The 14,676-nt window shown below is 40.1% G+C and overlaps 1 protein-coding gene and 1 non-coding gene across 2 annotated transcripts in view; both read right to left on the reverse strand.

Moving 5' to 3' along the window:
• The window catches only part of WDR43 (WD repeat domain 43), a 54,735-nt gene that overhangs the window by 25,767 nt on the left and 14,292 nt on the right, over positions 1-14,676 (reverse strand). The window contains exons 4-7 of the mRNA XM_004029044.5: positions 10,871-10,991; positions 9,379-9,518; positions 5,585-5,687; positions 554-618 (exon numbers count right to left, since the gene is read on the reverse strand). Coding sequence (XP_004029093.1) covers positions 554-618; positions 5,585-5,687; positions 9,379-9,518; positions 10,871-10,991 — 429 coding nt within the window. The remainder of the gene's footprint in view (positions 1-553; positions 619-5,584; positions 5,688-9,378; positions 9,519-10,870; positions 10,992-14,676) is intronic.
• LOC115933632 (small nucleolar RNA SNORD53/SNORD92) lies at positions 9,839-9,923 on the reverse strand. Its single transcript, XR_004069498.1, has one exon. It is a non-coding gene; the product is annotated as a small nucleolar RNA SNORD53/SNORD92 (small nucleolar RNA).

Below are 14,676 nucleotides of genomic sequence, written 5' to 3' on the forward strand. Positions count from 1 at the left end.
TTGTGTGCAAAACTGAGTCTCAGACCATGTTTACAGTATAATGACAAGGTTTGGCAAGTTTTCTGAAAAGGGCAAAATAATAAAAATTTCAGGTTCTCCAGACCACAAATGGTCTCCACTGAATGTGGCCTGCAAGCCAGTTTGCTGACTCCTGGTCTACAACTGCTACACAACCTGACAACAATACTCCCCCGTCTATCAAAACAACAGCACTGGCAAGGGGAAGTAAAGCACGCTCAAAGATAAATAAAACATCATCAAGGTTCACAAGTGAATCTCTCCAGCTTAGCCACTTTCTTCTGAAATGTATCATTAGAATTATCCAACATGTACTAAGGATACATCATAAAAAGCCACTCTCCTAATCACAAATATATAAATTTGACACCCAGTTTTAACTGGCAATGTATATAGTCATGTGGATAAAGAAAAATGCTTTCAAAATAATCTAGCTGAATAGTAATATGATGCAAAGAATAACCAGGTGGGAGTATGACCAAGTAACAAGTCAGGGAAAGAAACAAATTTCTTACTTGGAAAATTTCTTACTTACCCATTTAATATGTGTTCAAAAAGATGGACTTGACCATCTCTGCAAACAACAGCCAACTTGACAGGCTAAAAGAAAAATGTAACCAACATATTATAATGGATAACATACTCCAGTCCCCAATCTAACTTATGAAAACTCAGCTCTCCTTCCCACCCCATTACACAACCAGAAAAAAAAAAAAAAAAAAAAAAACACAGCAAGAATCCATTTAAAAATAATTACCTCTGTCAAAATAACCATTAGTGGTGGAGGTGTCAAGATTCTAGATAAATGTTTAAGCCAAGAAGAGAACAGTCAAGGAGAATGAGCCCTCCAAGTTAGATGAACAAAGTTACTACCAAGTGCAAAGACTGGCAACATGGAGCTGACATGCCCCTCTTGCCGGGAATACAGAAAAAGCCATTCTGCCTGTATGGCTAGGAAGGGGTGTTTTAAGACCTCATCGCCTCTCTTCCTCCATCCCCGGTCAATGTAAGTGGCCTAAGCTGTCTGGAGTTGCCCCTACCACCTAGAAAGGGATGTTGTAAGCCCTCACTGACTCTCTCCCTCCATTCACTATCAATGTGAGTGGCCTAGGCTCTCTGCATGCTCCTACCTACCAGACTCTTGCTGTCAGCCTCTCTAAAGCTCATTTTTTAAAGTTCTGGAACTTTCTTAAGGAAAGCTTAAATGAAAGCACTTCCAAAACACTGCTATTCCTACTCTAATTATAAAGGTAACGAGAGAATTCAGGGAGGAGCCAATACATTGAGAGAAAATGAAATATATAAAGTGTTTTAAGACTAACTTTGCACAACTATAATATATCAATTAAAAACTAGAAAAAAGAGACTAACTTTCATTGTGAAAAACAACTTTGAAAATGTTTAAAATTCTTTACTGGTGTATTTAAAAATAAGAAATCTCAGAAAGGAGAGATTTTATTAAAGAAAATTTCATTCTTTCTGAGGTTTAGTGCTACATGACAGTTGTCAGGGGAGGGCCAGACACAGTGGCTCAGGCCTGTAATCCCAGCACTTTGGCCAAGGCGGGAAGATAGCTAGAGCCTGGAAGTTCGAGACCAGACTAGGAAATATAGTGAAACTTCATTTGCACAAAAAATACAATAAAAATTAGCAGAGTATGGTGGGCACATGCCTGTAGTCCCAGCTACTCACAAGGCTGGGGTGGGATCACTTGAGCCCAGGGAGGTCAAGGCAACAGTGAGCCTTGATGGCACCACTGCACTCCAGCCTGGACAACAGGGTGAAACCCCATCTCAAAAAAGAAAAAGAAAAAGTTTAGGGGAAGAGATCATTTCCCCGCCATCAAATTTTCTAGTTCCCTGTTCTGCAACTCCAACTGACAGGCATCCAAATCTAACCTCTAACTGTCTATAGAAAGGTTGGTAACTTTTGAGGATAAAATAAGCAGATTATTCTGCAATATCATAATCAAAGTTTTGTTTTGGAATTTTAATTCTAACTTACTGCTGTTAACTACAATCTTACATGAAGTGCCAGAATTAGAACTTGGCTCCCTGATCCATCATTCCTAGTTTAGTATCTTAAAAAATCATTTAAAAGGCTGGGCACAGTGGCTCACGCCTGTAAACCCAGCACTTTGGGAGGCCGAGGCAGGCCGATCACAAGGTCAAGAGATCAAGACCATCCTGGCCAACATGGTGAAACCCTGTCTCTACTAAAAATACAAAAATTAGCTGGGCATGGTGGCATGCACCTGTAGTCACAGCTACTCAGGAGGCTGAGGCAGGAGAATCGCTTGAACCCGGGAGGCAGAGGTTGCAGTGAGCTGAGATTGTGCCACTGCACTCCAGCCTGGCGACAAAGCAAGACTCCGTCTCAAAAAAAAGAAAAAAAAAAAAATTTTTTTTTAAAAAGTTCTGCTCCCTTCTTTATTATCAACAATTTTAAATATAACGCCAATAGTATTCCAAGATAAACTCTGAATCAAACCTAAAGTTAAATCTAAAAGTAGCAACAGAATTCAGTCAGAAAAAGAGAAAGTAAAAATTCAGTCTTGCCCAGGCGCAATGGCTCACACCTGTAATCCCAGCACTTTGTGAGGCCAAGGCGGGCAGAACACCTGAGGTCAGGAGTTCAAGACCAGCCTGGCCAACATGGTGAAACCCCATCTCTGCTAAAAATACAAAAATTAGCCGGGTGTGATGGTGCATGCCTGTAGTACCAGCTACCCAGGAGGCTGAGGCAGAAGAAATGCTCGAACCTGGGAGGCAGAGGTTGCAGTGAGCTGAGATCACACCACTGCACTCCAGCCTGGCTGACAGAGGGAGACTCTGTCTCAAAAATAAAAACAAACAAACAAACAAAATCCCTCAGTCTATTCTCTACATAGACTAGTGGCAAGTTTTGCTACTCCAAGGAAAGTGATTTTTCTTCCATAAATTACTTGTATTTAAAGAACCTACCTCTAAAAATCGCACACACACAAATAAAGGTTTAAAACTTTTGGTTCAGTGGGGTGGCTTATGCCTGTAATCCTAGCACTTTGGGAGGCCAAGGTGGGCAGATCATTTGAGGTCAGGAGTTCAAGACCAGCCTTCCCAACATGGCAAAACCCCATCTCTACTAGAAAAACACAAAAATTAGCCAGGCATGGTGATATGCACCTGTAGTCCCAGCTACTTGGGATATTGAGGCAGAAGGATCATTTGAACCTGGGAAGCAGAGATTGCAGTGAGCCGAGATCGCACCACTACACTCCAGCCTGGGTGACAGAGCAAGACTCTGTCTCCAAAAAAAAAAAAAAAAAAAAAGAAAGAAAGAAAAATTTATTTTTATTTTTATTTTTATTTTTTTAGAAAGTCACTTCAAGTTAAATCAATCTCTTTATTTTACAGTCACAGGGGGCCAGGCACGGTGGCTCACACCTGTAATTACAGCACTTTGGGAGGCCGAGACAGGCAGATCACTCAAGACTCAAGGCCAGGAGTTCGAAACCAGGCTGGCCAACATGGCAAAACCCTGTCTCTACTAAAGTACAAAAATTCGCCAGGCGTGGTAGTGCAGTCTATAATTCCAGCTACCAGGAAGGCTGAGGCAAGAGAACTGCTTGAACCCAGGGGGCGGAAGTTGCAGTGAGCCAAGACTGCACCACTGCACTCCAGCCTGGGCGACAGAGACTCTGTCTCCAAAATAAAAATAAAAATAAAAATAAAGTTATAGGGGAAAATACCAAAATGTTTCTCATCAGTTCCCTACGATCAGAACATCCAATCATCAGAATAGTGAGGGCACTGATCACACTGAATGTACACAAGCATGTCCAACTTTATAATAACATTAAATCATTATTGTAATTAAGTGTAGGATTCCCACTAGTTTGTTTTTTTTTTTGAGACGGAGTCTCGCTCTGTCACCCAGGCTGGAGTGCAGTGGCGCTATCTCGGCTCACTGCAAGCTCTGCCTCCCAGGTTCACGGCATTCTCCTGCCTCAGCCTCCTGAGTAGCTGGGACTACAGGCACCCGCCACCAGCCCCGCCTAATTTTTTGTATGTTTAGTAGAGACAGGGTTTCACCGTGGTCTCGATCTCCTGACCTCGTGATCCACCCACCTCAGCCTCCCAAAGTGCTGGGATTACAGGTGTGAGCCACAGCGCCCAGCCCCTACTACTTTTCTTAAAGACAAAAATCTTTATAGGGAATCACTGATCTGATCATCAATGGCCCCCATCTCATATTAGAAAGCCAAGTTTATTAGCAACAGAAGCTATATGTATTTATTTACTTATTTACTGAGACGGGGTCTCACTGTCACCCAGGCTGGAATGCAGTGGCAGGATCATAGCTCACTATAGCTTCAACCTCCCAGGCTCAGGCAATCTTCCCACCACAGCCTCCCAAGTATGTGAGACCACCAGTGCATGCCACCATGCACAGCTAACTTTTTTATTTTTTGTAGAGACAGGGTGTCGCTATGTTGCCCAGGCTGGTCCTCAACTCCTGGGCTCAAGTTATCCACCACACCCAGCCAGAAACATTAAACCAAAATTTTTTTTGTTTTAAACCAATGCTTTTTCCCCTGAAACACTTTTTTAAAGTATTAAAACATGATGATCATCTCTAAATCCTAGAGGTTAATGCAAAATATGCATTTCAAAACTAAATTGAGTTAAAAGTGAAATATCCTTAACTTGCATTAGAAACGTGGGATTCTGTGCAAATCAAAATCCTGCAAAGCTTCAGTCAAACAGAAACAGCAAGCACTTCAATGACAACAGGTTTAATCCTTTAATCATCAAATCCCTAATTTTTACATGAAAAATTCTTTTTTTATAGGCAGCAAACAAGAGGACGTCACTCTTATAAAATATATACATACATAGGCTGGGCATGGTGGCTCACACCTGTAATCCCAGCACTTTGGGAGGCTGAGGTGGGCGGATCACCTGAGGTGGGGAGTTCGAGACCAGCCTGACCAAAATGGAGAAACCCCATCTCTACTAAAAAATACAAAATTAGCCGGGCATGGTGGCACATGCCTGTAATCCCAGCTACTCGGGAGGCTGAGGCAGGAGAGTTGCTTGAACCCGGGAGGCAGAGGTCGTGGTTAGCCGCAACCGTGCCATTGCACTCCAGCCTGGGCAACAAGAGCGAAACTCCGTCTCAAAAAAATTAAAAAAAAAAAAAAGAGATAAAAAAAGAAATACACACACACACACACACACACACACACACACACACCCCTTAGTTAGGAGCTATCACCAACAATTTCATCTGATTAAAGAATCATATATACATACTCCTAGTAACAAAATCCACCTGAACAACTTTTCTTAATTCACATAATGAATTCCTGAATTTACTACCGTCCTGTACAAACTTTTCCCTTCCCCCATAAGAGATTATTACAGTGATTTAAGTTCCTTTGAACAGTCTAAAATTTGTTACAGTTTGTTGTTACTCCCTCAGGTCCTCTCTATTTCTCAAGTCATTAAATCATCAAAACCTTGACTGTAAAAATAACATCTGTGAAACCCAAAAACAAATTCTCAAAAATCGAGCCATTTACCTCTTCTTTGTTTTCTGACAAAGTTAAGTCAATATAGACAGGTTCATCGGTAACTGTAAATGACATCACTGCACTCTTTTCTTTGTTTTCTGATCGGACCTGCCTAGATAACAAAACCAGCAAGTTAGATAGCAAGACAGATTTAATTTTTTTCCTAAAAAGGCAAACACCTAAGGAGGCATGGAGATCAGCACATGAGATTCCCAATAGCTTTGTCGTCTTTTGAAAACTAGTAAAGTGACTAAAGATCAAAACAACGGAAGCATCCATGTCACTACCATATAACATGGTTGCTTGAGAAAAGAGAAAGCAATAATGCATTTGTGGCAGATTTAAACAATGAGTAACATTCTCTGTTTTTTTCTATTGATCTGTCTGTCTATCCTGACACTAATACCACACTGTCATGATTAGTGCCGCTAGATAATAGGTCTTGAAATCAATCTTAGTCTTCCAATGATTTTCTTCTTTTTCAAAATGATTTTGCCTATTGTCATTTGTATTTCCATTTGAATTTTAGAATCAGTTTGTCAATTTCTCAAAAAAAGCCTGCTAAGATTTTGAATGGGTCTGCGTTGAATCTGTAGGTCAATTTGGGGAGAATTAACATTATAACGGTATTGAGTAAAGAGCACAGAAACAGACCTATATATACACACATATGCAGTTGATTGTCATTATTCATGGATTCCTTATTTGCAAAGTCATCTTTTGCAAAATTTTATTTGTAACCTCAAAATTACTGTAACAATTTTATGCTCCTTCAGGGGTGTAGACTAGTGAAAAATCTGAGTTGCCTAACACATTCAATGTCTTCAGCTAAGGTAGCTACATTCTGCCTTCCCGTTGCCGTTCTCATACTATCAACAAGTAGTTCACCTAGCACCATGTTTTTTGCATTTTTGTGCTTTCTTGGAGATTTCACTAATTACAACGGCCCCCAAGCATAATTCTGAAGTGCTCTATGGTGTTCCTAAGCACAAGAAGACTGGGATGTGCCTTACAGTGAAAATATGTGTTAAATAAGCTTCACTCAGACATGAGTTGTAGTGCTCTGAATTCAAAGTTAATCAATCAAAAACATATGCATTAAATAAGATATCTTTAAATAGAAACAAACATAAAACAAGGTTTTATATATTAATGACAAAAATGTTACAAGCTGGCTACCTTTACAATATAAATAATATAAACAAAAAAATAAATAGATGAAAAAAATGTTACAACTGGAGGCTCATGGAAACCTAATCTATTTCCCCAAGGAATAATGTTATTGACTAAATCAGTGTTCATGGGGACTTTATAGGACTTAACAATTATAAATAACGAGAACCGATATAGGGATAAGCGTGTGGGTGCAGGGATGTGTGGGTGTGTGTAGGTGTTCGGGGTTATAGGGGGAGGGGTATATGCAAAACCAAGTTAGCAGAGATAATCTTTTCAACAAATGATACTGGGATCCCTGGATATCCATAATGCAAAAACATGAATCTTAACATCCCAGCCATTAGAGAAAGCCAATTTAACAACACAAAATACCACTACCCACCTATTAGAATGGCTAAAATTAAATGCTATACCAAGTGTTGATGAGGATGTGAAGGAATTTTCATTTTTATACACTGCTGGTAAAAATGCAAAATGCTACAACCATTTTGAAAAAAAAATCTGGCAATGTCTTGAAAAGCTAAACATACACCTATCATATGATCCAGCCATTACACTCCTAGGTATTTACCCAAAAGAAATGAAATCACATGTCCATATAAAGACTTGTACACAAAAAATGTCCATAGCAATTGTATTTGTAATGGCCCAAAACCTGTCCACAAGTCTCTGAGAGATTACAAGAAGACATGAGGAAACATATTCATTACCTTATTTGTGGTGAGGGTTTCACAATGTATATGTATGTTACAACTCATCAGTTTGTACACTCTGGTATGTGCAGTTCATTACATGTCAACTATACTTCAATATAGCTGTTTTTAAAATTTAGGTACAAATTTTAAAAAATAATACTTAACAAACATGATTTACAAACATGATTCAAATCAGCTTCTTTGGAGTTCAGAAGAAAAGAGTTGATCTGATAAATTCTAAATGTTTTCACGCAAAAATTCTTAGTAAGATTCATTCTAACATGAAGTCATTCATGTATGCTCAAAATCTCTGCCATCAGACCACCATGCACAGTATCTTAACCAATCAATAGAAGATAGTACTGGGGTTTGATTTATCTTTTAATCTTCATTCAGCAAGAAGCCTTCGAATGTTATATCCACAGAAATGTGTCTTTCAAAGGAAATTATCAGGGAACTTTAGGCCCGCTCTACCTATCCCCATGCAAATTTACACAGCTCATTGGGCAGCTTTTCATTATGGGTTTTAACATTTTTCTTTTGTGTGTGTGGTTAATTTTAAGTTTACTTCCTTTATTCCAGGAAGCCCCCACATATAATAGACACTATTCAGGTTCTTAAGATTAACGTAAAGCAACTTTTATTTTATTTAATGAAATTTTGTAGCTGGAGACTCCTAGGTACGAGGAAGCCTAAGCAGTAAAACATTTGAGATTGAAGCAACTCAGTAATGCCAGGGGACCCTGGTAGTAGATTTTAATTTTTTAGCACTACTAATTTCTTATGTAATTGTTAGACCCTCTAAAACTAAAAGAATTTATCTCCATTGGCTCTTCTCAAAAATCAAACACGAAACAAAACCAAATCCGTTTAATTACAAGAGACATAATTAGGAATTAGGGTTTTGCTGGTGGTTTTGAAGGTAAACAGAGGTCCACATTTTGACTTCTGACCCCCACACAACTACCTTTTTAAGGAATACATATTGGATGAGTCCCACTTCTAAATGAGTATTATCTTGTATAAATTCATAGTAACTTTATATGGTGAAGAGCATGCTCAACTAATTATTACTAAGACGAGAATTGTCCATAAACAGCAGGGTGGTTTTTTTTTTCAAGCCAACTTCACCATCAGATGCTGCAATAAAATCCAGGAAATTTCTTTAAAAACTTTTTGATGACTTTGTATCACCAAATTTTTTTTTTTTGAGATGGAGTTTCGCTCTGTCGCCAGGCTAGAGTGCAGTGCCACGATCTCGGCTCACTGCAACCTCCGCCTCCTGAGTCCAAGCAATTCTCCTGCCTCAGCCTCCCGAGTAGCTGGGACTACAACAGGCACGCGCCACCATGCCCGGCTAATTTTTGTATTTTTAGTAGAGACAGGGTTTCACCATGTTGGCCAGGATGATCTCTATCTCTTCACCTCGTGATCCGCCCGCCTCGGCCTCCCAAAGTGCTGGGATGACAGGCGTGAGCCATGGCGCCCGGCCTGATTTTTACTTTTAAAAGAGGTTTCAAAGGGAACTAGTTAATAGCAGCTACTGCAAAAAGGAGTTACTGGAAATTCTGAGACAGCCAAGCAATTTTATGCCCTCCATAAACAGACACTACTGCATTAACCCAGTGGTGCCATATATTTCACAATCAAAGGTCGTTCTAAATTTTTTAAAAGATATTCGAAATTGCCCAACCACAAAAATATTCAGTCCACTGTATCACTAAACAAGCACAGGAGGCTTTATTACATAATGCACTTAATTTTTTCTCAGAAAGATCTGTTTTGTAGGCAGGCTCAATTTTTTATTATGACTCAATGTAAATCCAACATTAGATACAACAAATAAAGTCCCATATTCATAATTTACATTAACTACATAAGCTCTGACAGATTCTTTCAATGCTACCTCCCAAATCCAAAAGAACTACATACCAGACATTAAGTAACCGGTCATGTACTGCTCCAGATAAGAAATAAAGGCCTGTAATTCCATCAAAGGGCTGGCTCTCATTAGGAGGTCTGATGGTAGTGAACATCAGTGACGAAACTGGCGTTGCATGTCCTGTGAAATGCTAGAGAAAGTTAAATCTCAGTTAGGAGAGCAGATTCAAAGCAGGGACAAAAATTAATAGTATATATTATCAAAATAAGCCATATGTGATACATATCGGAAAGGAGAGCTCCACGATGAAGTAACTGTTCAATTCAATTCTAAGCAAATAAGGTTATTTGTGCTATAATTCTCCCACTTTTTAAAAAAATCCATCTGAAAATACTGAAAATTTAGACATTCCTTCTAACTCCCATGACCCTACCACTCCGCACCTTTATTTCTTACATTCTTGAATTAAAGATTCACTTAATTCTATCCATTTTAAAAGGCGTACTTTGGGTGCTCAGACACAGCCAAGGAATTGTAGGTCCTCATTTTACTCTCAGTGAGTCGAAACCACAATATTAAGGCATCATCACAGCACCAAATATTCCGTAAGCCCTGAGTGAAAGCTTTTTCCTCCTCCAAAAATATAATACTAAATCTCCACAGTCAAATACAGTAAATGGACTAAATGCTGCATGTAGGCTAGAAATCAAAATTACCATAATCATCACATAGTAAAAACTTTTGTATTAAGAAAATCTTTTTTGAGCTAGGCCTGGTGGCAAGCGCCTATACTCCCAGCTACTCAGGAGGCTGAGGTGAGACATCGCTTGAGCCTGGGAGGTCAAGGCTGCAGTGAGCTATGATGGCGTCACTGCAGTCCAGCCTGGGCGACAGAGAGAGACCCTGTCTCAAAATCTGTTTTGTTTTTTAAAAGGTAACTTTCTTTTTTGTGGATACATAGTTGGTGTATATAATAAAATTTAAATTTTAAAAAACCCTCGTTTCGGCTGGGCACGGTGGCTCACGCCTGTAATCCCAACACTTTGGGAGGCCGAGGCAGGCAGATCACGAGGCCAGGAGATCGAGACCATCATGGCTAACACGGTGAAACCCCGTCTCTACTAAAAAATACAAAAAAATTAGCCAGGCGTGGTGGCGGGCGCCTGTAGTCCCAGCTACTCGGGAGGCTGAGGCAGGAGAATGGCGGTGAACCTGGGAGGGGGAGCTTGCAGTGAGCCGAGATCACGCCACTGCACTCCAGCCTGGGTGACAGAGTGAGACTCCATCTCAAAAAAAAAAAAAAAATATTGTTTCTTGAATATTGGTTCTGTTCATTTTTCCAATACATTTGAAGTAGACATGTCTAGTCTCTTTAACATCAACAAATCAGATAAGGAGGCTAACTTTTATTCACTAAACTATTTGATGTACCTGACAATGAAGAATCTGTATTCTTAAAATAATATCTTATGGTTCAAACTTCTGCCTTTCTCTGTGTTTACTCTATAATTTTTATGCTTACAAATAATTTGATTCGCTCACCCTGTAGATTTCTTTGGTCTCCAAAACCCATAGTTTGATTGTTCGACCAGCTGAAAGCAACATCTTTCCATCTGGGCTGATACACAGGGAACTGACACTGCTATTGTCACCTTTCCATTTGCTATATTGTGAAGAGAAAAAAAAGCATCTCAATACATGAGAGAAAACTTTACTCAGAGCAGAAAATAACAAAAAAACAAACTGAACAATCATTAAAAATATCGCCTCAGGTCCTGTGACAATTACATTCCCTAAAAGCTTGTCTCAGGTAACTAACCCTGGACATACCACTGTGATAAAAGCTTCATTGATTGCGTTCCTTAACACAGCACAATCTCCCTTTGGCAGGCATGGGATAAAGATTCTCAACAAGCATCAGAAAATGAGTGAGTGAGAGTGATAAGAATGTAAAATGGGTAGTTGTACATCCTGTGACCCAGGAGATGAACTTTGCGAATGTCCGGGAAAGTTCCATACTGGCTAGACCTCCCCAAGCCCATCCTAAACCTACCTCAATTCTCGCTTTCTCTGGAAGGCTGGCCTTTAATTAATTCCCTTAATAACACAAACGATTTCTCTAAAGTTGCAACCCAAAAAGGTTATTTCTACCCTAAATCCACATGAATGCACCCCAATCTGACAGGTAAAAATTAATTAGGTACAAATGACTCCTTTTCACTACCTCAAATATGATTAGAAGCTTGAGTCTTTGCTGTTTGTTACTCATATTAATGCTGTCATAGGCAATAGGGAACTTGGCTATTCACTTATAAGAAGTAACAGCAGGGGCGGGGCATGGTGGCTCATGCCTGTAATCCCAGCACTCTGGGAGATTGAGGTGGGCAGATCGCCTGAGTCCAGGAGTTCGAGACCAGTCTGGGCAATACAGCGAGACCCTGACTCTACAAAAACTACAAAAATTAGCCAAGCATGGTGTAGTAGTCCCAGCTACTCAGGAGGCTGAGATGGTAGGATCGCTTGAGCCCAGGAGGCAGAGACTGCAATGAGCCAAGATCGCACCACTGCACTCCAGCCTGGGTGACAGAGCAAGACTCTGTCTCCAAAAAAAAGGGCAAGTAACAGTAGGAACCTTAATAACAAAAGAGGTTATTAAGAGGCTGGGCGCAGTGGCTCATGCCTGTAATCCCAGCACTTTGGGAGGCTGAGGTGGGCGGATCACAAGGTCAGGAGATCGAGACCATCCTGGTTAACATGGTGAAACCCTGTCTCTACTAAAAATTCAAAAAAATTAGCCAGGCATGATGGAGGACGCCTATAGTCCCAGCTACTCAGGAGGCTGAGGCAGGAGAATGGCATGAACCTGGGAGGCGGAGCTTGCAGTGAGCTGAGATTGCACCACTGCACTCCAGCCTGGGCAACAGAGCAAGACTCCGTCTCAAAAAAAAAAAAGAGGTTATTAAGTGGAAGAAAATGTATGGTTCTGCCAGTCAACAATAGAGTAAGTCAAATCAGTCATCAGAAAAACAAAATTAGATTCCTACATTATGCCACACATGCAAAAAAATTAACTGATTAAATTTAAAAGTATTTAAACAGGGTATGAGAATGTTTTTATAATCCTGGGGTTAAGAAAGATCTTCCGCAGCAATTACAAACCAGAAATTATAAAGAAAAAAAAAAGACCTGATTTAAGTACATAAAACTTCTGCTCCACAAATAAGTCATAAAATTAAAATATAAGTAAAAAGTGGCCAGGCGCAGTGGCTCACATCTGTAATCCCAGCACTTTGGGAGGCCAAGGCAGGTGCATCACTTGAGGCCAGGAGTTCAAGACCAGCCTGAACAACATGGTGAAACCTTGTCTCTACTAAAAATACAAAAATTAGCCAGGGCTGGTGGCAAACACTTGCAATCCCAGATACTCGGGAGGCTGAGACGGGAGGATTGCTTGAACCCCGGAGGCAGAGTTTACAGTGAGCTGAGACACCACTGCTGCACTCCACCTGGGTGACGGAGTGAGACCCTGTCTCAAAAAAAATAAAAATAATAATTATATATATATATTTACACACACACACGCACGTATGTGTATATATATGTAAAAAGCTAGAAAAAAGTATCAAATATATATATTACAAAGGATTAATACTCACAATACACAAATAGCTCCTTCATATCAATAAGAAAAAGAGCTCAAAATAAAAACAGACAAAGGATATAAACAACCAAACAGGCAATTCATAGGAAAAATACATTGTTGATAAACACGAAACATTCAACCTCACTGATAATCAAAGAAATGCAGCTATAATGTACGAGAGAACTTTTCCTTTACCCTTACCAGCTTCTGAAATTTTTGCCAATTTATCGATTCCCACATCTTCAATTCTCATTTACATTCAATATTCAACATATATTCACTATGTTGATACATATATAAAAGACACAATCGCCATCCTGCCTAGACGAAGCTGATAACCTTCCTTAATCTACTTCCCCACTCAGTATTGAAAATGCTACTTAAGCTAATAATACCTTCTATCCTCCCCACACCCGAATCCCTCAGGAGCTTTCTAATTCAAAGCATAAATCAGCATGATCTGTGAACTTGTGAGAATTATGCACTCTCAAGCTCTAACCTAGTTACACCTACTAAATCAGATCTGTATGCACAAGTTAAGATGTATGTACATTTAAGCCTTAAGAAGCACTAGATGAAAAAATTCCTCTCTGGGAAATGTAACTGGTTCCAGTGGAATGATCTACACATATTGGTATTTGACGGCTTCCCAATCACTCTATAAATGAAGCACAACAATTGAAAAGTCACACACTCACAACCAAGCCTTCCAATCAATATTTCTTCCCCCAAACAGGGTCTCACTGTGTTGCCCAGGCAGAGTACAGTGGCAAGATAACAGCTTGCTGCAGCCTTGATCTCCTTAGCTCAAGTGACCCTCCTGCCCCAGCCTCTCAGGTGGCTGGGACTACAGGTACACACCACCACACCTGGCTAATTTTTTTCATTTTTGTAGAGAGGGGGTTCTCACTATGTTTCCCAGGACAGTCTCGAACTCCTAAGCTCAAGCAATCCTTCCACCTCAGCCTTCCAAAGTGCTGAGATTTTAGGCATAAGCCACCACGTCCAGCCACCAATCAGCTTTTTAACGCTTGTTTCCAAATAGCAACAGGCAGCCCAGGATCTCCAGTGATTTGAAGGATGCCTTAAACATAAAAGAGGCCAAATCAAACAAATCAAAACACACCCACAATAGACAGGATGTAAGGAACAAAAGAAGATAATTCGTGGCCAGGCATAGTAGCTCACACCTGTAATCCCAGCACTTTGGGAGGCCGAGGCGGGTGGATCACCTGAGGTCAGGAGTTCAAGACCAGCCTGACCAACATGCTGAAACCTCTACTAAAAATAAAAAATTAGCCAGGCATGGTGGCAGGTGCCCGTAATCCCAGCTACTCGGGAGGCTGAGGCAGAAGAATCACTTGATTCCGGGAGGCAGAGGTTGCAGTGAGCTGAGATCGCGCCATTGCAATCCAGGCTGGGCAACAAGAGCGAAACTCCGTCTCAAGAAGAAGAAAGAAAAGAAAAAAAATCTCGGGATAATCATCATTCAGCAGAACTTACAAGACAGAGAAGTTTTCCAAGAAATGAATAAAATTGACTGACTGATGTGTCCAGAAACAACTGAGAAGATTTATACCACTAATAGAGAATGACCTAGTAACTAATGAAATGAAAACAAAGCAATTATAAACCCTAAGAAAAGCAAAATTTTGTACAAAAAAAATATATTAAACATAGGAAAGTCTAAGGCTCAGCTGTAACA

The sequence above is a fragment of the Gorilla gorilla genome, chromosome 12 (assembly GCF_029281585.2).
Source record: "Gorilla gorilla gorilla isolate KB3781 chromosome 12, NHGRI_mGorGor1-v2.1_pri, whole genome shotgun sequence".
In the NCBI taxonomy this organism is placed as follows: Eukaryota; Metazoa; Chordata; class Mammalia; order Primates; family Hominidae; genus Gorilla; species Gorilla gorilla.